Source organism: Equus quagga, chromosome 2 (genome assembly GCF_021613505.1).
Source record: "Equus quagga isolate Etosha38 chromosome 2, UCLA_HA_Equagga_1.0, whole genome shotgun sequence".
Taxonomy (NCBI): Eukaryota; Metazoa; Chordata; class Mammalia; order Perissodactyla; family Equidae; genus Equus; species Equus quagga.
In genome coordinates, this window is record NC_060268.1 from 172124151 (window position 1) to 172146244 (window position 22094).

The window sequence follows — 22094 nt, forward strand, 5'->3', positions numbered from 1 at the left end:
ATCTAGGGCCTTGTTGACTCTGCAGGTACGGTCCCTCCCAGGGCTAGCTAATTCCTAGAGACAGGAGCACGTCTTTCACGTGCAAACTAACCAATCCAGAGCTCTGTTGCCACCCTCCTCCTTTACTGGGCTCTCACACTCTGGGCCACTTGGCCTCATGACCCAGAGCCAGGTGCCAGACAAGTAGGGACAGCCCCTCTGCCCCAGAGCCCACGGAAATTATTCAGACCAGCCAATCCTAAGCCTGCTTACCCTGCCCTGCCTTTCCCCAGGAAACCACAATAAAGGCTCTTGCCCACGTTTTCCCTGCTCCCTCTGCCTCCTGACCGACCCTGGTGCTTCCCCAGTGCCCCTGCGTGGTTCGGCATGCCCCCTCCTCGTAGAAACTGTAACAAACTCCCTTTTCAGTGGCAGTGCTCTCCTGATCTGTTGGCCTCGCCAGACCTGAATAATAAAACCTACATGTGAAACTCCCCTAGAGCATGAATCATCACAGCTGCTGTGTTCCCCCTGCTGAATCTCAGCACCTGACAGTCATAGCACATTACAGACACAAATATTGCTCAGTAAACGCATGGATGGACAGACAGACACAGGGGGAAAGTGAAAAGCTGGTAGAAGCATCTATCCGGCTATGTGGGTTCCCTACAGTGTCACTCTTGCAATGGCCTCAGGAAGCTGAGTTCTGTCCATGCCTCGGTTCTGCAAGTGGCATAGACATAGGCAGCCAGGCGGGAGGAAGCTGGAGGAAGTGGTGTGAGTTCACGCTGGTAGGAGTCAGCTGTGGTTTAAGTTATAGGCCCACCATCCCACTGACATTCAGCTTTTCAGGCAGCTCCTAAGCAAAGGCTTTGCTTTTGGTCGAAAATCTTCCTGCTATCTCTGGCTGTTTCCTTTATTCAAATGCTTATAAAGAGAGCGCCACCTCAAAGGGTCTCTGAACTCAGAGGTAAAAGGGTAAAAGCCAGAAAGAGGGTTCTCAGCACACCGGCAGCCTCTGGGACCTGCCTGCACAGGCTCTCCAAAGGGAGCCCTGAGCGGGTTGTTCAGCTCCATGGTGCCCCGAAATTACACTCTATCTGCAACTGTGCCATGGGGTGGGTCTGCATCCCTGCACTTTTCTAGTTAGGAAACTGCAAGTTGAGCTAGAGAACCCATGCTGTTTTTAATCCCTACTCTTAGAAGTATATCGATCTACTCTGCTTGAAGACGGACTGAATTTCTCGGATGGCATGGCCCTTCGGTGTCATTCTCAGCATCACTCTCTCTCGTCCCAGGCAGAGAGAAGGTCCGTCTGGGATGTCCCGGGGAAACGGAGAACCCCCTGTAGGGGGATCGAGCATTTGCCACTTCTAATGAACACTCAGTTGGATGACTCTGCTCTCAGCAGCGAATGGCTCCCTGAAGGCCATCTTTTCCCAGGCCCAAAATGGAACGACAGGAAGCATTCACTCATAGTGAACGGACAATGAGGCTAGAAAATCTGGGGGAACCACCCGAGAGGTCACACTAGGGGATGGTCATCACTAGGATGACCATGAGAAGTGGTTCACCCAGAACAGAACCAGCTCAAGCCTCTTATCCCAGTGTAATTATTAAACTCACTCCTCTTCTCTCTCAAAAGTATCCTGGTTTGATTGATAAATTATGCAGTCACCCTCAACATCAGGGAATTCTGCAAATGGGAAAGCCTGAGTCAGAAGGCTCACAAGTAACAGAAGCTGGGTGCTTTGTGTGCACAAATGGGAGTTTAAGGTTTGGCAAACATGCAGGAGCAGGTCTGGCAGCAGCAGATGGCGGGAACAATTCGCAGAAGGGGACTGTGCCTGACCTCGTGCTCTGCTGGGCTCCCCTCTAAAAGGGCGCGGGGTGCCTGGGCCGAGCAGGACTTCGCTCACAGCCTCTCCACCCAAGAAGAGGCTTTCAGAGCCAGCATGTCTTTCCCTTGTTGAAGTCTCACACCCGGAGGTAACCAGTCCAGCAAAGGGTAGGTGCACAGAAGAAAGGGTTCCAATGTCCCCAGAGGGGCTATGGGAGAAGGGAACATGCCACCACCTCCATCATTGGCACGGGCTGTGTGCCACATCCCGTTCAACATCACCTTGAGCTGCCATGGGGACTCTGAACAATTCCCCATTTGTCTTTCTTTCTTCCTGGTTGAGATCTTGTTTCTGTCAAGATGAACTATTTATCTGTGTTGCAAGAAATGTCACAGATTGTGGGCAAAACCAGGACAAACTCACGCACAAGAAATCAGAACGATCTGCCTAGGCTCACACGCAGCTCCCCAGATCCGTAGAGGCTGGCAGTGATGAATTTCCTTTCCCTACCACTGAACTCGCTCTTGAGAAGTCTTTGAGCCAAGAGGTGCCCAAGAGACAACACCCCCGGTGGCCTGAGTTTGTCAGATCAACTCATTCTTGAGCTGATTCGCCAAGTAAATCTGTGGATATCACGACCCCTCCCACAGAGGCAGGGCAAAGACTTAAAAGGTAAGAGGCGGCTATAAGTTTCACCTGGTGGCCTCACATGACGTTTAATAAAGCTAAAAAATGCTTAAAGTGTCCAGTGTTTAAGGACTCTTTCCACCTTTTTTTGTGCATGTGTGTGTGAACTAAAACTTCGAAGCTATTCATTTTTTTATGTAAGATTAACCATCATGCAAAACTTACTGGTCAAGCAGTTAATAAAATACACATATCCCACTGAAGGGTTTTGTACATTTCGGTCCTTGCAGATAACAAAGCAATTATAAACCCTGCACGGTCCTGAGAGGGAGTTCCTCTGCTTCGGAAAGCTGCCAGTCCCATTGGCTCCCAGGGGGGCTCATGTGTTATAAATTCTTGAAGCTCTTTTAGCTGCACTTTGAGCATCGGGTGCGTCTTCTTCCTCTTCCTCGGTTCGCTTGTGTTTTAAAAACAAGTCAGACTTCAAGAAGCGGCTGTAGCTGTCATACTTCATGAGGTTGAAGATCTAAGGAGGAAGAGAAAAAGAGTCTGAAGGATGAAGCTAATCAGGCCATGAATCATCCTCTTAAATATTTATTAAATACCTACATGCGCCAAAGAATACAAATACGTGCAAAACACACACAAAGAGAGCTAAAGTCAGTCGTGTGCTAGACGAGGCGGATTTCCTGGATGTTTTGGGTCATTATGAAATAATCTCAATGGAGTATTATAGCTCAGAGAGTCACACGAGGAAATCTATCTTTATTTTCCACGGAAGTATAGATTCACAGAGCACTGATTTGTACCCTCGTATCAAGAAGTCCTTTAAGAATCTCTACTTTATTTGGATAGATAATCCAGGGACGTATTTCTCCAGGAATTTGAGACAGCGAATAGAAACAGCTCCTGTAGAGACGGTGGTGTTGTAAAGGCCACTATCATATCAGATGATGCCAATGTCGTCGAGACCCCCAGATCTGGCATCCAAGATCTCAAACCAACCTGTTATTATGCCCAGAAACAAAATGGGGCTTATTCAGTGCAGGGCCGGGGAGTGAAATTATAGTCTTAGCAAGGAGAGGCTTCGGGCACAGCCCTAATTAAAGGAAACAGCAGTCAGCTGCAGAATGAAAATCCCTGCATACGCACAGCACGCACACAGGCCCTGGAGCACATCTCTGGGCAAGGAACGATTCTAAGGTATGCTTGTCAGGTGCGAGAGGAGGACCCCTGATGGAGCCTAAGCTCCTGGATTTGAGGACTGCCACCTGCCGCACTGCAGGTCCTCAGAGGGTCGTCCCCCTCTCTTCTCAGCCCCAGTCCCTATTCCCAGCATCCCCTCTCCCCTACTCTATCCTATGCCCCCCTCCTCCCTTGTCCTACAAAAGGGGTGGGGAAAGGAGATAGAAAAAGGGAAGCAATTTCTGGCTGTCAAGGGGACAGTCTCATTTGAGAAATCTCTCTCTCCCTTCCTCTCTCTCTCAGGCGTTTCGACTGAACTTTCAGGACCTTCGGCAGACTAAAAATCCACACCTGCACCCTGCTGCCCTCACTTACTGCACTACCATGCTACCATGGGCTCAACCAGTGGAAAGTTCCAGAGGTATCTAGAATGTCACTCACTGCCAGGTGGGGTTATCAAGTGGGTGGCAAAACCCTGACATCTTTTAAATCCGCCCTCTCCCAACATGCACACAAACTATTTTGTAAATTAAACATCTGACGGAGTCTAAGGACTCAGAACACCTGCCTGGGCGATGGGAGAATTGGAAACTTCGGTCTTTCCACCTTCATTTTCCCGAGACAGCTTCAAGCACAGGAGAACTGCCGAAATCATTTTGCTCTCGGCAGAGTCCATAACCCAGGGAAAGATTTAGGACTTTGGGTTTTCTTTAAACTTCAAAACTGCTGCTGCCCTTCCCCCAGTGGCCTTCCAGTCCTTTCCAACCGTTCAGATAGACCACACCTCTGTAAGCCCCACCTTGCGCCTCTCAACAGCAGTTACCTATTTTGTAGCAATCTGGTAATCCTAAACTTATTTGCTGAGGTTTGGAGAAATTATTAAAAAAAAAAAAAAAACCTCCCAGAAAATACAAAAATCATAGCCAGGGGTGAGCTGGAAGATGAGAAATGCCATTGTCATTTTGTGGGCTCCTACAAATGTGCTAAGCAGGTGTCACCATCCCTCACCACCTGTATTATGCAGCCCTTCCAGGCTTGGGAGCCCCCAAAGGGAACTTGGAGATGCCCACCTGGTTCAAAGTCTGGAACAGATGCTCAAAGAGTGATGAATGAAACCAGCTCCATGAGTGCCCCTCCTGGCACCCAGCCCTACACCCCCTCCCACACCAGGTCCACAGCAGATGGGACCCACCACTGCCAGCAGGATGCGGTTCGACCCAAGCGTCTCATCTGAAGTCTCTGCGTGTGGGAGTGGAACATCCTGTTTGCCTGTGGTGGCTCTGAGGCTCACACTTCAAAGGAGAGAAAAAAAGGCCGGGGCTGGAGGCACCCAGAGCCAGAGGAGGCGGGGGAGGGAGGGCAAGGAGGTTCAGCTGAGGAGAAAGCTCAGGAGAGGCTCAGGGGCTGCAGGGCTCTCAGCCTCCAGGAGATCCCAAGAGACTGCAGGCTCTTCTCCCCCTCGCACTCCAATGGTGCCAGCAAGCTCGAGGGGAGGGGGCTGCGAACTATTTAACAAGAGCATAAGGGCCCCTTCCTGCCGTGGGCAGGTATGAAATGCCCCTAAAGTCCTTCAGGCTGGGCTTCCTTCTCCAGGAGCCCTCGCCACCTCCTGGTGCTGCTGCGGAGTCACTGGGAGACAACTGCAGCCATCAGACTCCCCGTGGCCTCATTTTCCAGGGCTGTGAGTTGCCGGATATTTCTGTGCAGGGCCTGGAGAGCAGACTTCCCACTGGCCACTGGCCTAGAAGCCCAGGGCAACAGGGTGCTCCTAAGACAGGGCCCTCACGGGTGGTGCGCAGCAAAGACCGGCTTAGAGGACGGAGAACGCTCCTAAAAACCTCTTCCAAGAAAGTGGCCGAAGACAGTGCACCCAGCTGCTGCCCACAGCCTTATTTATCACAGGGTAAATGGCCACAACAAGGGTCCAATAAATGTTCACCCAGCGAACGAACAAAAACCACTCAACATGCAACAACGGAGGGCTGGCAAAATAAATCAGGGTAGTGCCAACACTGTCAAGAGCGCCTTCTAACCACACACCAGGCAGGATTGGGGGGCTACAATTCAGCCCCTAAGAGTGAGCAAAAGAGGCAGGTGGGATGCAAACACTGGCAGTCTAGCTCTGGAGCCCACACTCCTAACTACTAGGCTATACTGCCACTTATATGGCAGACTGATAGGCAGTCATTAAAAATGAATTCTGCAAAGAGAGTTTAATACGGAAAATGTACGTGAATGTTAAATGGCTGAACACCAAATTTTGAAAATGCCCTATACCTAAAAACGGTGATGTCAAATATGTTATTTAAGAGTGTGTTTGTATGTATAAATGGGAAATAAATATCCCAAAGGTCAGTGTAGGGGGTTGAACGGTGTCCCCCCAAAATTTAGGTCCATCTGGAACCCCAGAATGTGACCTTATTTGGAATCAGGGTTAGTTGAGGATCTCAAGATGGCATCATCCCGCCTGGAGTGGTGTCCTTATAAGAAGAGGGAAGGACACACAGACACACAGAGGTTAAGAGGGCCATGTGAACACAGAGGCAGAGATCAGAGTGATGCAGCTACAAGCCAAGAACACCAAGGATTGCCAGGAGCCTCCAGAAACTAGGAAGAGCCAAGGAAGGGTTCTTCCTTAGAGCACCCAGAAGGAGCTCAGCCACCAACATCTTGATTGTGGACTTCTGGCCTCCCAAACTGTGAGAGAATAAATTTCTGTGGTCTTAAGCAACTCAGTTTGTGATAATTGGTTATGACAGCCCTTGGAAACTAATAGAGTCTGCTTATTGATTTCACCTCACTGCTACTTGAGCACAGAAAATGAGATGGCCCTAGGGGCTCCAGAAGATTCTACAAAACCAGGACTCTCTGATGGGGAGAACCAGCCTCACCAGGGCTAGACTGTGACCCCGACCTGACCAACACATCTCAAGCTGTCTGCAGGGAAGAGAAAGAGGAAGGGGGAGACACATCTGGGATGCGGGGTGGGGCTCCAGGTGGGCGGAGGCCATCGGCACAGAGCCATAAAGCAGCCGGTTCTGAGAGACAAGCAGCCGACGAAGCAGAAAACTCAAGTTGGCAGCTAAGTTGCATTCCGTGCCTTTTTTTTTTTTTTTTTTTTTGCCAAGACAGCTGTGGCTCAGCAGGTTTCGGGTTTTGGCAGCCCCACATCTGTGAGCTGCATGCCCAGACTGTAAACTGTTTAGCATGGTCGCCTGGGCATCCAATCCTGCAGGCCACTGGAGGTGGGACTCTCGGTGAAAAAGGAGAAGGGAGCCTTTCCGCCAATGTGCAGCTACGCACAAGGGCCCCAACACAAGGCCATTACACAGCCAAGGCGCCCCTCCCTCTCCAGAGCCCGGCCAGTGGGTGATTGATTGGGGCTTGCCTTTCTGCAAGGGAAAATATCCACGCGGTGCTCCAACTTGAGAGTGTTCAGAATTGGCTGCTCCGGGAAAGGACCCCGGCCCTGAAGCATCCTCATCTGCACAGAGGACGAGCAGCTTAACCAGCCTCGAAGGCCCCTCCGTGAAGGCTCCAGCGCTGTCTCAATTAAGTGCATTTCAAGCCTAATAAATCTTTTAAGACTTCTCAGAAGACAAGGACCTTAAAAGACCTAAACTCCACATGCGTCCTCCTTTCTTTTCAAAACTCTCCACCATGTTATTCCAACTGGGTACAAGGAGGAAAAAAATAAATCCTTTAATGCAACAGAAAGGTTTTTAGTGGGATTTCATATCTGTTTCAAGAACTAGGTTTAGTTCTTAGGTGGAAATCGCTGAGAGAAGGCGGCAAGCGCCACTGTCTGAATTGCGGTTCTAGAATGTGCTCTCTCCCCAAGCCCCTGGACCGTAGACATGCATTCACACCACACAGACAGGAAGTACGGAGAAAGCAGCCCACTCCCTCCAGCCTCTTTCAATGAAATGATGACAGAATCAGCTGGGCGTCGAGGAGGCTGTTGGGGCAGGGCACAAACGGGATGTCCCCAGCCCTGAGTGGAAGACTGCCTCCCCTCTTCTGAAGTGGGAATGGGGTGCACCCAGGAGAAGGACTGAGGGCAGCTGGCAGAGAGCAGGTGACAACACAGGACAGCTCAGGCCAACCCTGTCCCAAAGCGCCAGGGAGGGCCACTGGAAGTTTCTGTCACCCTGGACAGTCCTCCCGCTTCCTGGACAGGTCTGCCAGAGATGGACGATGTGCCGGGATGGGATCAGAACTCCAGAAAGAGACAGAGAGACCCCTGCTCGGGGTGAAATGCCCTTGCAGGCCCGTGGGTCCAGTGCTGTCACACGGAGGGAGGGCGCTTTGTCCACTTTTTCCTGGAGACCATAATACTCAAATCCAAGGCCCAAATGACACGCTTTCTACATGACGCGAAGGTATTTTAATTTTGCCTTTTGCCATCAGGAGGAGAGTTAAATGCTATTCTGGTGCCCACACCCCACTCTTCTTTCCCTAAACACCATTTTAAAGTTAATTTCAAATTTCAAATCCGCTGCTTCCTGCCCCACCCCTCAGAAGGCAAATGGCTGCGGCAGACGCAGGCAGCCAACTTTCCTTCCATTTGAATGAAAACCCACGACCTGCCCTTTCTGACTATGCACGTTGGAAAATGCCAATTTCTGGACTGGACTTGATCTTTGGGAGCAAATGTCAGCTGGCACCCATAAGACCGAGGCGTCCAGAATCCCGAGCTCCAGCCGCCACTGCAGACGTGGAGAAATAGGGGGTTGGGAGAGGGTGTGGACCCCTAAATGACCCCAGAAGGCACAGCAGCCCCTCCCCCACCTCTGGGTCCTCACCAGCTGGTTCAGCCCATCTCACTGATGTCTAAAAAGGAAGTGTTTTCACTTCTTGGGTTCTGGGGAAATTCAAAGAAACGACACTGCTAAAAAGGAGCCGACGTATGGGTCTTTCTCTGTCAAGGATGTGGCTGGGAGCACTGACATCTCACTGAAGTCTTTCAATTTTTTTTAAGCACCAGAGGTTGAGGACTTCCTTTTCAGTGGAGAAGGCCTCCTCCCCTCTGCCTTCCCCAGACCAGACTTAGCGCCAACCCCGAAGCCTGGGTGAGGGTGTCCTGGCAGCACACGAAATCCACTTCAAGCGTAAGATTTACAGAAAAAGAATGAGTGCACCTGCTCCCCGTCAAACCCACGGCCCTCTCTTTCACAGCCCGAGAAAGCAACGATCTCAAGGTCCCATTTGCAAGGACCTTGGCCCTTCCGCCTTCTTCAATCTCCTTGCGGTTCCAGAGTGAACGACCAAGCTATGCTGTGGAATTCCAACCGGGGGGCCCGGAACAAGAAAGGTGTGTGACTGGTGCCGAGGAACTCGCAAGAGAACTTTGTTTTGAATCTTTCAAATGGCACAACCTCAAGTCACTGAGCAGATTTCAAAGTGTTCCATTCTTAAACATTCAGGGAAGGGTCTGGAAGGACATCCTTGAGTCACCAAGGGAGTGAGCGGGAAGGGGCGGGCCTGAGTGATTTTAACTTTTCCCTTCATACCCTCCTGGGGTGTGTGAATTTTCTTTTCTTTGTCTTAACAATGAACACGTAGTAACTTAGCAATTAAAAATAATTTTAAAAATTCACTTGTCCAGAATTCCGAGCAACGCAGTAATGGGTTGTGCTCGCGGCTCGTGCTGGCTTGGCTGGTCTGGGGCTGCCCTTCCTCCCTGGAGTTCCCAGCCATGTGGGTTAATGGGACACATGTTCAGGCCATGGAGCTGACAGGGCCAGCACAGAGTGAAGCTGTAATTTCTTGTACAAAGAAAAGCATGTTAGCCTGCTGTGACTCATACGATCCCTCCATGTTGCAGCCGACTCTCAGTGCCTGAGTAACTGACGGGAATGTTCTAGAATCAGCCAGGGCTGGAGGTCCAGGAAAGCACAACTGAGCAAGCAAGACAAAAGTGGGAAAGGAGAAGGAGGTGAGAGCGTTGGTTGGTCTTCAGATGCCACAGGCAATGGTGCTGTCCCAGCATCCATGACAGGAAAATGGCGGCACAGACCAGAACGGTAAGAACAAAGACCACCGCTTGCCTCTGAGCACCAGGTTGAGGCAGGAAGAGCCGGCTGACCCAGAAGCCCTGGGCTCAAACTGTGTCCCCCTCTCCAGCTCAGATGGGCTGCCCTCCCACAGAGTGAACATTCTCCCTGTAAGCAGAGGTGCCAGGCCCACCTTCCCCAAGACTCCTTGGGAGTCAATGAGACGCACCCCGGAAAGCACCATGACAACTGTGGAGAGCTTCAGTCTTAACGTCTCCTGGCATTCACCGAGGTGCAAAAACGGCCACACACCTCATTGCTGTGTTTGGTGGGGCCCTGAGGCTCAGTGGGAGAGAGGCAGGTGAACTCTGCTACTCTGTTGGAAGTCACATTAAACCAGGTTTCTCGATCTCGGCACTGCTGACATTTGGGACCAGATACTTCTGTGTCGGGGGCCTGGCTTGTCCCTGGAGAGTCTTTAGCAGCATCCTGGGCTCTACGCACTGGGTGCCAGCAGCACCCCCACCCCAGCTGTGACAACCAAACATGTCTGTAGACATTGCCCAATGTCCCCCAGGGGCAAAATGGCCCCCAGTGCAGATCTGCCATGTTGGCTAAGGTTCATCTTCCTGTCGCCTTCTAATGGACGCGCACAGGGAACCCCATAGAGCGCTGACTGCAGCCAGGCCCGGCACTGAGCGAGCCTTCACAGGCACCAGTGCATTTCATCCTCACAACTGCCTTATCGTAACCCGCCTCTCACAAATGAGGACGCTGAGGTACAGAGAGGGCTCGCATCTTGCCCAAAGTTTCACAGCTACTAAATTCTAAAGTCAAAGAAAAGAGAAAAAAGGCAGGTCTAAGAAAATAAGGTTGTGGCTGTCAGGGAGCGACTTTTTAACATCGAAGAATGGAAGCCACACCAGGAAACAGGACCCACCTGGGGGGGTCAGATGGAGGCGGGACTGGAACATGAGCCCCCACTTCCCTCTCCTGGCTGACGGACATACAGAAATAATGACAGTGAATATGAGCTCAGTGTCCAGGAAGCGATGGGCGGGGAGGAAGAGGGAGGGGCAGGGGGCAGGCCATCTGGGTACAAATGAGCCACAGTCAGGAGGTCGTGGGTTCCCAGCTGACTGTCTAGGAACAGAGATGGCTCTGTACCGAGTCATCCACATTCTCTTGCCCAAGAGATGAGGGATGGGCACAGCCAGAGCTGGGAATCAGAGCCAAGGTGCTCAGCTTTCAAGAGGACCAAACTTTATGAACCCAACTGGCACATTCTATAAATAGTCACCGTTCAACATCCTTGAAATTAAACCAGTTACTACAGCCTTAGGGCCTAACCCTAGCCAGTCCCTCCCAACTCAGCTTCTACCACCTTCGCCACTCACTACACTCCAGGCCACACTGACCTCCCCCAACACATCCAGTGATTCCTACCCCAGGGCCTTTGCACTTGCCATTGCTGCTCCCTGGAAGGTCCTGCCCCCAAGTCTTTTCCCTTGACTCCTTCTTGCCACTCAGATCTCAGCCACCTTTTCAAGGAGCCCTCCCAAACCACTAGAACCAAAGTAGGGTCACTCTTAGTCTATCACCTGTTGAATGTCTTTGTCTGTCCCCGTGGAAGGACAGGTGCTCAGTGCACACACAGCTCCTAGCACAGTCCCTGGTACACAGTAGGCCCTCCGTCAATACTTACAGCATAACGGAGTGACTGAAAGAGCAAGTCCACACACCACCAAAACAACCGGAACTGAAACAGACCCGCCACGACTGGACCAATAACAGAAAAAACGACACTGCAGGGAAGGGCAATTCATGGAAGAAACCAACTCTTTGTAAGGTCGCCTCCTCCTTCCGGCTTCCTACAACTTAAATTTGTCCACCAGCAGCCTTTCACTTGCAGCCAAAATACCCAAGAGACACCCAGCCCCGGCTCTCCTGGCCTTACAGCACCCACGGGGCCAGGTCAGCAGAGCCGAATTCAAGCAGAGAACCAGCTGCCACTACATGAATTTTCCACGGCACAAAGTTTTAAGCCCCCAAACTTCTCTTAAGACATCGTTTCGATGAAATGCCTACTAAAATGTCTAATGCATTTTCCACAGAATACGCTGACCACCATTTACGTTGTGCTCGATGCTTTGGGGCTGTTGGGATCATTAATCATGTCACATGGGATGCCCCAGTGCAGTGTGTGGGCTGCGGGCCCCCACGCTCAGTGGCTCCAGATCACTGTGCTGTGGTTTTGGGTTCAGTATTGTTTTTCTATCTCCTCCCTGGATGTTAGCTATCGCTTCTTGCTACCCATCACTGTGCAGCCTCTACTCACACTTCGAACCTGCTGTGAATGAAAATCCAGACCCTGTTAGAACTCGGTGTAGACTAGGAATAAACAGGACCTGAAGGAAGACCCAGGAAGCTGTCCTTTCAATAAGATTCATGGGTGTTGGGTCAGCTAATTTGATGCTCAGGGAGGATTTTCACATCCTTCTAGGTTCCAGTTTGTGCCCCAAAGTCCACCCTGACCTATCGGCAGCCTCCAGGGTGCAGAGCACTGCCCCCCGACCCCATGAGGAGGGGCTGAGGCTCCTCCAAGTTTTCCTGGTAAACGAGCGTTGGGGGCACAGAAGCAGCCTGCTCAGACAGCTCGGCGGCGAGAGAGCCAAGCGGTGCTCAAAGGCGCCAAAGCTGCTGAGGAGGCTTTTCGAAGTTCTGTGAAATCCTGTGGTTCCAGACATGCTCCCCTCAGCTTCACACTCCTTCCTTTAGGAAAACAGGGCTCTCGGGGGGCCCTTTTGGGAGCAGAGAACCACAGACCGTGCTGAGCACACAACTTGACGGTTACCGGCAAGGCCCCTGGGAGCAGAGTTTTCCAGAACAAAACAGAACCCAGAGCCCCTGCACGGGGACGCGCTGTGGAGTCAGCTCAGATTCCCAATGCCTCGTTTTCCCTCAATTATGCCTCAGGAAGAGAGTTAGTGCCTCTTTCTCCCTCTCGAATAAATGGCTTTGAACAGCAGGGGATAAAAGCACTTTCTTTACATTAAGCGCTTTGAACCGCACTGCGCCACATTTGTTATCCGTGTGCCTACGCGTATTTACAGGAAAAAAGATAGTCTAGAGAGCAAGAGTTATCTAGTGGTTATCTCCAGCTATGAAATCATGGATTTTTTTTTTCATCTTTATATTTTGGTTTCCCAAGTTTCCTTCGTTGAGCGTGCACGACTTTTCTAGTTAGGTAGGTAAAAGTTATTTTTAAAATATTTTTCTTTCTCACTTAAAAGAACTCCTCCTCTGTCCCTTGCGTCTCCTCCTTCCTGTGCCAGCCCCCAATGTATGAGTCCAGTCGGGTGTGCCCAGGTCACAGAAGTCCCACTCCATTCTGAGATGTGTCACAGGCCTCACCGCAGGAGACGTGGGTCCTTGGGAGCCCCCACCGCCCGGAGACCCCACCGCCCGGAGCGCTATGGGTTTATCTCATCCTTCACCACCTTGGCTCCTGCAGCCCCGGAGACGGCCTGTATTCACAGGCCTGACCAACCCATCTGCTCCGGCTGTCTCCTGGCGCTTTGAGGAGCAGTGGGAGGCTGCCTGGGAGCCTGGGGGAGGTGCACAGGCTGTGATGCGCCAGAGAGAAGACAGCGTTCGAAGGCAGGTGGACGAGAGTGAACTGGCCTCCAGCACGTCCTCCCACCTGTGTGACTCTGTGCTAACAAACCACTTAGTCTCCCCAAACATTGCTTTTCTCGTCATCAAAATGGGAATAATAATCCTCACTGGGGATTAAACGAGATGATACATGCCAAGTGGGCATCGGGCACAGGAGGGCACCCCTGCACGGTAAATACTGTTGTTATTGAAAAGAACAGAGGGGCTTCATAGAGGTTCTCACGCTGCACTTCCAAGTATCATAGGCAGCTTTTAAAAGATTCTGAGGTCCAGCTGGGGTGGATATCCCCAGGTGCTACAGCCACAAGAATTGCCTTTTGACCTTACATTCTACTTACTTTCTCTCCACAAATCCATGTCCATGGCATCCTTCCTATTGGCTCAAAATCACCACCTCCAGGAGGCCCTCAGCAAGTCTCCCGTGCTCACTGGAGTTGGAGTTCCTTCAACACCAGTTGAAATTTGATTGAGAATTCAATGTGGAATTTACACTTGCCACTGTATCAGTTGGAAAACATTCTCAAACTATTTCTCATATTTGTATTTTCTACCAGTATATTTGTTTGCTATCTGAGCAAAGATGAGGCCTCCTGGATGCTGGGACATGCTGTGGGGTCTGTGCACACTCCAGGTGATCAAAAAAAGGCCAACTAGTGCAAGGGACCAGTGGTTCTCAGAGTGTAGTCCCTGGGCCCACAGCATGAGCATCGCCCGGGAACTTGTTAGGATGGCACAGTCTCAACCCACTTGGGAACCACGGCATCTGAGGGTTAACTCTGGGGGTGGGGCCCAGCGTCTGTCTTACAAGCCCTCCAGGTGGGTCTAGGCTTGCTCCCCGTTCGAGGACTGAGGAATTAAATTAAAAGCTAGTCTCCACCTGTGTACCAAGGAAGGCCTTTGCTCCTCGATAAGGATGGGGCCAGCAGAAGTCTGCAACTGGTCTGTGTTCCTTGTCTCCAAGTGTTTATCTAACATTCGCAAGAACAGAGCACACCGTGAATGGTCAGATCTGCAAATTCATGTCGAGAAAACCTCTCCAGTGCGGTCTCCTCCCTCTGCCTATGACTGCCAGCATTCCTTACAAGAAGATTTGCCCGAAAACTAAAGTTGATCCCTTACAGGTCATTCGTTAAACCTAATTTTCCCTGTTTTAAGTGGAATATGCTGCCAGGCGTTAACTTTTCATTACGATTCAGGAGCCTCATTATGAACTAGCTCATGTATGGGGCCACCAGAAGTAGGTGGCAATGTTTGGATATTTGCACAAAAAACAGCCCGGGTTCCTGGACACTTTGAGTCCTTGGGCTTGCTTTCTAGTTTTTCTCTTTTCCCTACCTTCAGCAGTTTTCACGTTGCTCCCTCAGTGTGGGCTCTTCAAATAGCCCCAGCCTCCCTAACCTGGGCTGAGAAGACAGAGAACACTGCTGGTTGGGGTTGTGTGGAGGCCAAGAGTACACAGGCTGAGGGATACCCCTCTGGGTCAAATCCTGAGCCTGGCACTCCCATCCTCTCTCTCGCCAACGCTGGCTCCTCAGGGTGCCTCAGTCTGCCCAGCTGGATGGGACGGCTTCTAAGGGGGTCTAATATTTAGTGTTTTGCTGAACTCCTCCAGGCTGGGAATAAATGTCAGTTTTCAAATCAAGGTGCAGGTGTGGAAGTCAGTTTACCTGGTCCTGGAGCTTCTGGAACATCAGCGGGTGTGGTTCTTCCAGTATCTTCTCATTGAGCCGGGACTGCCCCTCGACGTTGACTTGTGACGATGCCTTGCTGGACAAAAAGGTCATGTAGATCTCCTTTGCCTTTTCCTGCATCTAGGGGAGACACAGAGAGCCCGTTTGTTATCTGTGGGCACGGCACTTCCCGGTCTGAGCCTAGCTCTCTGCTCCAGCCAGACCCAGAGGAGCTGCTGCAGGAAGAGAAACGGCTCTGCAGTGCTGGGGGCTTTGGCTCCAGAGCTAAGCTCGATCTGGCGGGGCTCGTGGTCAGCCTAAGCTCCCACCCCCGCCCCTTCCATGCATCTGTAGCCACATCTCCTGTCACGAAATGGTTACAGTACCCATTGAGAAATGACAGAAAGAATCCTGGCCCAGAGTGAGTGACATTCTGTACCACTCAGGACCATCCTGTGACTTCTCCAAATTAAGGACTCGTGGGAATACTATTCAGCCATAAAAAGTATGAATGAAGTACTGACCCATGCTCCAACGTGGATGAACCTTGAAAGCGTTATGCTAAGTGAAAGAAACCAGACGCTAAAGGCAACATACTACATAATTTTATTCATATGAAATATCCAGAATAGGCAAATCTATGGAGACAGAAAGATGAGTGGTTGCCCAGGGCTAGCAGGAGGGGGCAATGGGCAGTGACGGCATCATGGGGAAGGGGTTCCTGTTTGGGGTGATGAAAAAGTTCAGCAACTAGACAGTGGCAATGGCTATACAACAAGGTGAACGTGCCTAATGCTGCTGAACTACACCCTTTACAAGGGTTAAAATGAGAGGCCCCAAAATGGCTAAAATGGTAAAATTCCTGTTATGTGTATTTTACCACAATAAAACAAAATCAATTTAAAGCATGCAGACACAACCCCACCAGGTATCAAGCACCTACTGTGCTCCAGGCACATGCTAAGTGATTTACAGCCATGGTCCATTTCCCAAATCCCTGAGCATCCAACAAAATGCCATTTCCTGTTAGCGCCACTTCCCAGAGGAGGCAACGCAGGCTGGGAGAGGCAACGTGACTTATTAAGGAGACTGCAGGGAGATTAGGACTGATCGGCTCTAAGGCCTCCTGTTTCGGTTCAGATCCACGCCTGCGAGATACGCCCCTCCCCCCCCCCCAGGTGGTGGGGTTTGTCGGCATTCCAGGGCAGGGAGCTTTTTTCAGGTAATGAGATACGAGGGTAAGCAAGGGAGGGGACATTCGCGGCCTCCCCGAGGGCCAAGCGCGTCTCGCCGGAGAGCATCAGCCCCCAGCAGGTCCGGATCAAGAGAGGCTCGTGTGCACAGCTGGAAAAGGCGCGCCCAGCAGGCGGATGTTGCACCAAAACCATCCGTGGCTGGCGGAGGAACACGCCCCCTGTGAGTGCTGCGTCTTAAAAAGAGCGGGCCTCCTTGAGGGGCCGGGGACAGGAGCCTGGTCCTCCAGGGCGGACCCGGAGGGTTCTCTTTCTTTTTTTTGAGAAAGGAGATGTCGTGGACTCGCACCTCCCAGCAGCAAAGATGGGGGCTGTTTCTCTAAACATCAGAGCCCAAGAATTACCTCACCCTACAGAGCAAGCCAGACAATAAACGCCTCTGACATGCAGTCGCGGAGCAACGAGTTGTGAGGGGGAGCGAGGGGGCTTCCCGGGGCCTGGAAAACTGCCCTTCTCTCCAGGGAACCCCCCCTGGGGCCCCGCACACCCTGAGAACTTGCTAGGAAATCCCAGGCTTTGAAACCCTTTCGCCTTAAGGAAACTACCAGAAGGCTCCAATACCTAGTGCTTGAAAGGAGGGGGAAAGCAGTCCTTTCACTTGTTTTGGTTCTGGGGACTAGTTGGCAAAGGGCCCCAGGAGGCTGAGGTCTGACGTCTCCTGTCCCCCAGAAAGAAGGCCTTGACACGACCTGCAGGAAGACTGCCCAGGTGGGGGTCAAGGCCCAGGCCATGGTGTCTGTTCTGGATCAACCATCAACATGAACAAGTAACTGATGCCAGACTCAAAGGCACAAGGAGCATCTTAAGATAAATATGGCTATTCCAAGGGACAAGTCTGGAGACCATCATGGAGACCCAGGCCAGCCACAGTGTGGGGCTGCTTGCCTCTCAAAGACCCGCCCCCCCCCCCATGAGGCCATGAGCCTCCCTCCCACCACCCTCATTCTGTCAGGAGGGAAGATTTTTGGAAAACCGCTTCCTGTTTTAATGATACTTCATAAAAGCAGAGTTTCAGCCAGTCAACAGGATGAGCAAACTCCATGAGAGCTCAGGAGGCAGAAATCACTTCAGGTTCCCCCCCGCCCCTTGAACAGTCACACACACACGTTTTCCAGACAAATCCAAGCTATCTTGGGTGGTTCTGAAAAGCAGAAGTGTGATGAGTAGCTGGAGGCGTAGAGTTGGGGGCGGGAGGGGCCAGGAGGAGAGGAAGCAGGTTCTGGGGGGTGGGGGGCGGTCTGTAGGTCAACAATCCTGGCTCAGCCCTACCCTCCAGCCCCCAGCCAGCCCTCCTGAGTCCCTGTCGGGGAGCAGCGTGGGGTCCCTGAGGCACGCAGCCCCGGACCCACCTCCAACTGACACCCCGAGTGATGGCTTCAGCCGCAGAGCTTATCTGCACCCGGATAGGAAGCGTGACTGAAAAGGGAAACCCCGGGCCTGCCGACCTCAGGCCAGTCACGGGAAGGCCTGGTGTCCATGCTGAGAACACAAGAGAAAAGAAGAACCAGCCTCTCGAGTTATTTTGGTAGATTTTCCAGAGCTTTGTTAACCCTGTAATAGCTCCTATCAGGATAGGAACAGAACATCCACCCACGGGTGGAGCTGCCCAGGTCTGTGATTCGGGGTCTGTGATCTGGAAGGGCAGCCGGCTGCTTCTCCGGCCCTTACAGCCTCCACCAGGGCACATCCTCTGTGGAGAGCAAATGTGCCTGGCATGTGACCCCGTCCCAGAAGGTGCTGGAAAAGGACCCTGCCTGGGCCCATGTGATGACTCCTGACCTCAACCTGAGGATGGCCTGTGGGCGTGTTTGCACCCAGAGGAGCTCCTCCCTGACACCCACAAGTCTGGGGCTTTCCTTGCAGGCCAGGCAGTGCCTCAGCCATGATCATGCTCAGGCAGGAGTCAGCAGCTGCTCTCAGCAAGCGCGTGCGCAGAAGCAGCAACTTCTTTTCAACATCAGCCCCAGAAACAGACATCAAGTCAGAAGGGCAAGGGCATCGACAGTCCGAAGCTCAGAAGAGAGTTGCTTTGTATGTTCTGGTTCCTCTCCCTCATCCAATAAGCTTCAACTTTTCCACTGGGAAAATGAAACAAAACCTCCTTTTGCTCCACCTATAGCTAACGACCCTCCTCCGCACCATCAACTTTCTTACTGAAACATCTCAAAAGAAAAGCATGCACTTTGTGTCTCCGTTTTCTCCTTCCCACCCACTTCTCAGCCCACTCAGGCTGGCTTCCGCCCACCTGCCAGGTTGGCTTCCCACCAGCTCACGATGTCCTCCAGCTAGCTAAGTCCCTCAGACCTTCTTCTGGACTGCTCTCTGCCCCTGGCCCTGCTCACCTCTGCTGCCCTCTCAGGGTTCTCCAGCACCTCCCTGTTTCTATCTGTCTCCTTTGCCAGCCCTTGTCCTTCTGTCCGCCCCCCCCACCCATCAATTCTGAGGTTTCCCAGAGTTCTGCCCTTGGCTGACTACTTTCCTCATGACATGCTCCCCCAAGATTTCAGCTGAATCCTCTCTCCCAAGCTACCGACCATATAGCCAACTATTTCTAGAAATGTAGGCTTGGATGTCCCACAGACACCTCAAACTTGACACCAAGGAAAGAAGTGGTCCCCTCCTGGTCAGCAAGTCCTGCGGTCTCTACTCCAGGAAGCTGGGAAGCGCCATCCTCCGACATGTCCCTCACCCCCGCACCCTGCCTGTCACCGAGTTCTGCTCACTTTGCCTCCTGCACGTATGTCCATCCCGCCCATTCCCCTCACTCCCGTCACTCTGCCAGAGATGGACGATGGGAGAGGACACAAGAAAATTGGAGGATCAAGCCACTACCTTTATTAATAGCAGCCTCAGAAAGAGAAGGAGGCAAAGAAAATATCAAGTAAATGATTGGAGAATATGTTCCAGAACTGGCTCCAGAAATAGAAAGCAGATGGAAGGATAGTGAATGACCCCACACAGAGCAACACGAACAGCCCTCAGCACCTGCAGGTTGGGGAGCGAGTGCCAACAAGAGACGTCCAAATATGGCAGGAACTCAGGGGCATCGGGTCACCCAGGTGGCAGGGATGAGGAGGGCAGCAGAAAGAAGTCGTAGACCCCCAGGTGCTCGACCCCCAACCCTGAGCTGTTACCTCCCTCCCGTCTCTGTCTCCCTCTCCCCAGGAGACTGGAGTTTTCTTCTCTAAAGAAATTGACGTGGTGAAGCTACAGAACAGAGGATGGTGGCAGGGATGTGGTACCAGACTGACTGTGAGGGCTGAGGGGAATCCCGCACACAGACCGCCCCCGCCCCCAGCAAGTTTCTCCCAACCCAGTTGAATGGAGATGTGTTTGCTTTATAAACGTACTGGGCTTGTGGCCACCAGGAGGAGACTGGAGGGTCCTAGTTTAGAGAAAACAAAAGCAGAAAAAATTCAACAGAAGGATTTGAAGATAAAGTTGAAATCTCCAAAGAGAAGTAGGAACTAAAAGCCAAAGAGATGAAAAAATAGGAAGGAAAAAAAGACAGAAGGAAGAGCTCAGTCCAGGGGAGCAGAGCCATCATCGGAAAAGAGAGCGGAGAAAAGGGAAGGAAAGAAGTTACTAAAAAATAATGATGATAATCCTAACAACTAAGGACATTTCCCAGAACCATAAATTTCCAGATTAAAAGCCTCCACAAAGTGCCCACACAATGGATGAACTCCACACCCTCCAAAGCCTCTGACCGTACAGTTTTAGAATATTGGTGATGAAAAGAAGATCCTGAGCTATTCCAGAGAGAAAAAAGCAAAGAAAACAAAACAGCTTACATGTAAAATACTGCTTCTTAACAAAAATGGAAGACAATGGGACAATGTCTTCAAAATTATGAGTGAGTTTCAACCTAGAATTCAATTCTGTGCTCCATCAGATTATCAATGAAGTGGGAGAGTAGGGAAAAAAATAACATTTTCACTCAACAAAATCTTTAAATGTCTACCTGCCATGTCCCATTTCTCAAGAAGCTATTGATTCACCAAAATGAGGGAATGACTCAGGACAGAGGAGGACCTGGGCCCAGGAGGCAGGAGAGGGGCAAAGGGGATGGCCAGTGGTAACAAAAGAAGGCCAGGGGACGCCCCAGTGGGAGCTGTGGTCAGAGGACCCCAGTAGGACTGTCCCCAGGGGAACCCGGATGAGAGATGATCTGAGAGGCCTGACCCTGTGCAGCTCTGTATTGAGAAGCATTATAAAGGCTATCAGAGAGGGTGAAATAAGAAAAGCAAAAAATGGTCCAAGAGAAAAAAATGTAACGGTAGCATCCTCTTTGGCTTAGCAGCGAACAATAAACAATGAATTATTATTATTTTTTTTTAAGGAAGATTAGCCCTGAGCTAACATCTGCTGCCAATCCTCCTCTTTTTGCTGAGGAAGACTGGCCCTGAGCTAACATCTGTGCCCATCTTCCTCTACTTTATATGTGGGACGCCTACCACAGCATGGCTTGATGAGCAGTGCCGTGTCTGCACCTGGGATCTGAACTGGCAAACCCCGGGCCGCCGAAGCAGAACGTGCACACTTAACCACCAAGCCACCGGGCCAGCCCCAACAATGAATTCTTAATAATAAAAATGCAGTAGACAGGGATGGAAGTAAGTGGAACCTCGGTTATAGTAAGAGGAAGTCAGTAGATAACATCTAAAAGTGATGAAGTGAGTGGGGAAGGAACGGAAGCTCAGGGCAGGCCAGTGCCAGGCCCAAGACCACACCGCAAGCAGCTGAGCTCCGATCGGTCTGGCCTGGACCTGCCAAGTCCACGCTGAAAGGCCAAGGTCAGAAAGAGACAGCCCAACCCAGAGGGAGAGGGGAATCTTTAAATCTTTAAATGCTGTTTCAAGTCACTCTCAGAGCCATGATTATTAGAAACTTTGCACCACACCCCCACTTCCCCACCCCACCCCCTCAGTTTGGTTTTTAGAAATCTCTACAAGCTTCCGTGTGCATTTCAATCCTGGTCACATAGGAAATAGGCCCAAGATGCATGTGCTGGTGAATGAATGAATTCAGGAGTAGCCAAAGAATAAACACCTAGTTGGAGCTTTTTCTGGGGTTTTATGAGACATACATGCTGCTTTGTTTTAAAAGATAGGTAATTCATGGGGAAGAGGCACTTTATGGAAAAAACTTAAACCAAAAAGAAATTGCAAAGGGAGAGAACTGTTCTGAAAGCTGACTGCTGACTATGAGCACCTGGAAGGGACAACCATCACAGGAACCCCAAGGAGGGTGGGGTGGGGGGTGTCACCCTCCCAACTTCCTAAAGCCCTAGCATCCCCACCGTAAACGCAGAGTCAAGACCCTCCCAAACATGAGGGGCTGCTTTCCTGCCTGCCAGGGGGCACAGCCCAGACCAGGGAAGACAGTGAAGACACGGCACCGTTCCTCCGTCTGGAGCTTCTGAGAACATGAGCCCCAACAGAAGGGACTGCAAGGTCCCCTCCTAAGTCCATCCCTAAGGCACCACTGCAGCACGAGGTGAGAGGGAGGCCAGGACCCCGCCGGTGTCAGCTGATTTGGGTGGAGAGAGCTGTGTTCTAGGCACTCAGATGCAGTGGGGGAGAAGACAGACAAAGACGTCAGACCTCATGGAGCCCACACAAGAGAGGGAAAAGCAAATAACACAGACGATCAATAAATAAGTTACGTGAGGTGCCATATAAGTTGCTAAGTACTGGGGAGAGAACTGGCTGGAGAATCCAAGGAAAAGAATGAAAAAGCCCACCAGCACAGGTCCTGTTTAAAACAATGGAGGTCAAAGAGAGATTCGCATCCATCCCACAACTGCCTTCATTCACCGTACAGATAAACCCTTGACAAACTCCCTGCTGGACCAGACGTGAT

At 51.3% G+C, this 22094-nt stretch overlaps 1 protein-coding gene across 3 annotated transcripts in view; it reads right to left on the reverse strand.

The window, feature by feature from the left end:
- Positions 1–2506: 2506 nt before the first annotated feature.
- Positions 2507–22094, reverse strand: part of RGS10 (regulator of G protein signaling 10) — a 35982-nt gene continuing 16394 nt past the window's right edge. For all 3 annotated transcript variants that reach the window (XM_046650305.1, XM_046650296.1, XM_046650291.1), the window contains 2 exons: positions 14974–15117; positions 2507–2973 (listed from right to left, as the gene is read on the reverse strand). In XM_046650305.1, coding sequence (XP_046506261.1) covers positions 2827–2973; positions 14974–15117 — 291 coding nt within the window. In that variant the 3' untranslated portion in view covers positions 2507–2826. The remainder of the gene's footprint in view (positions 2974–14973; positions 15118–22094) is intronic.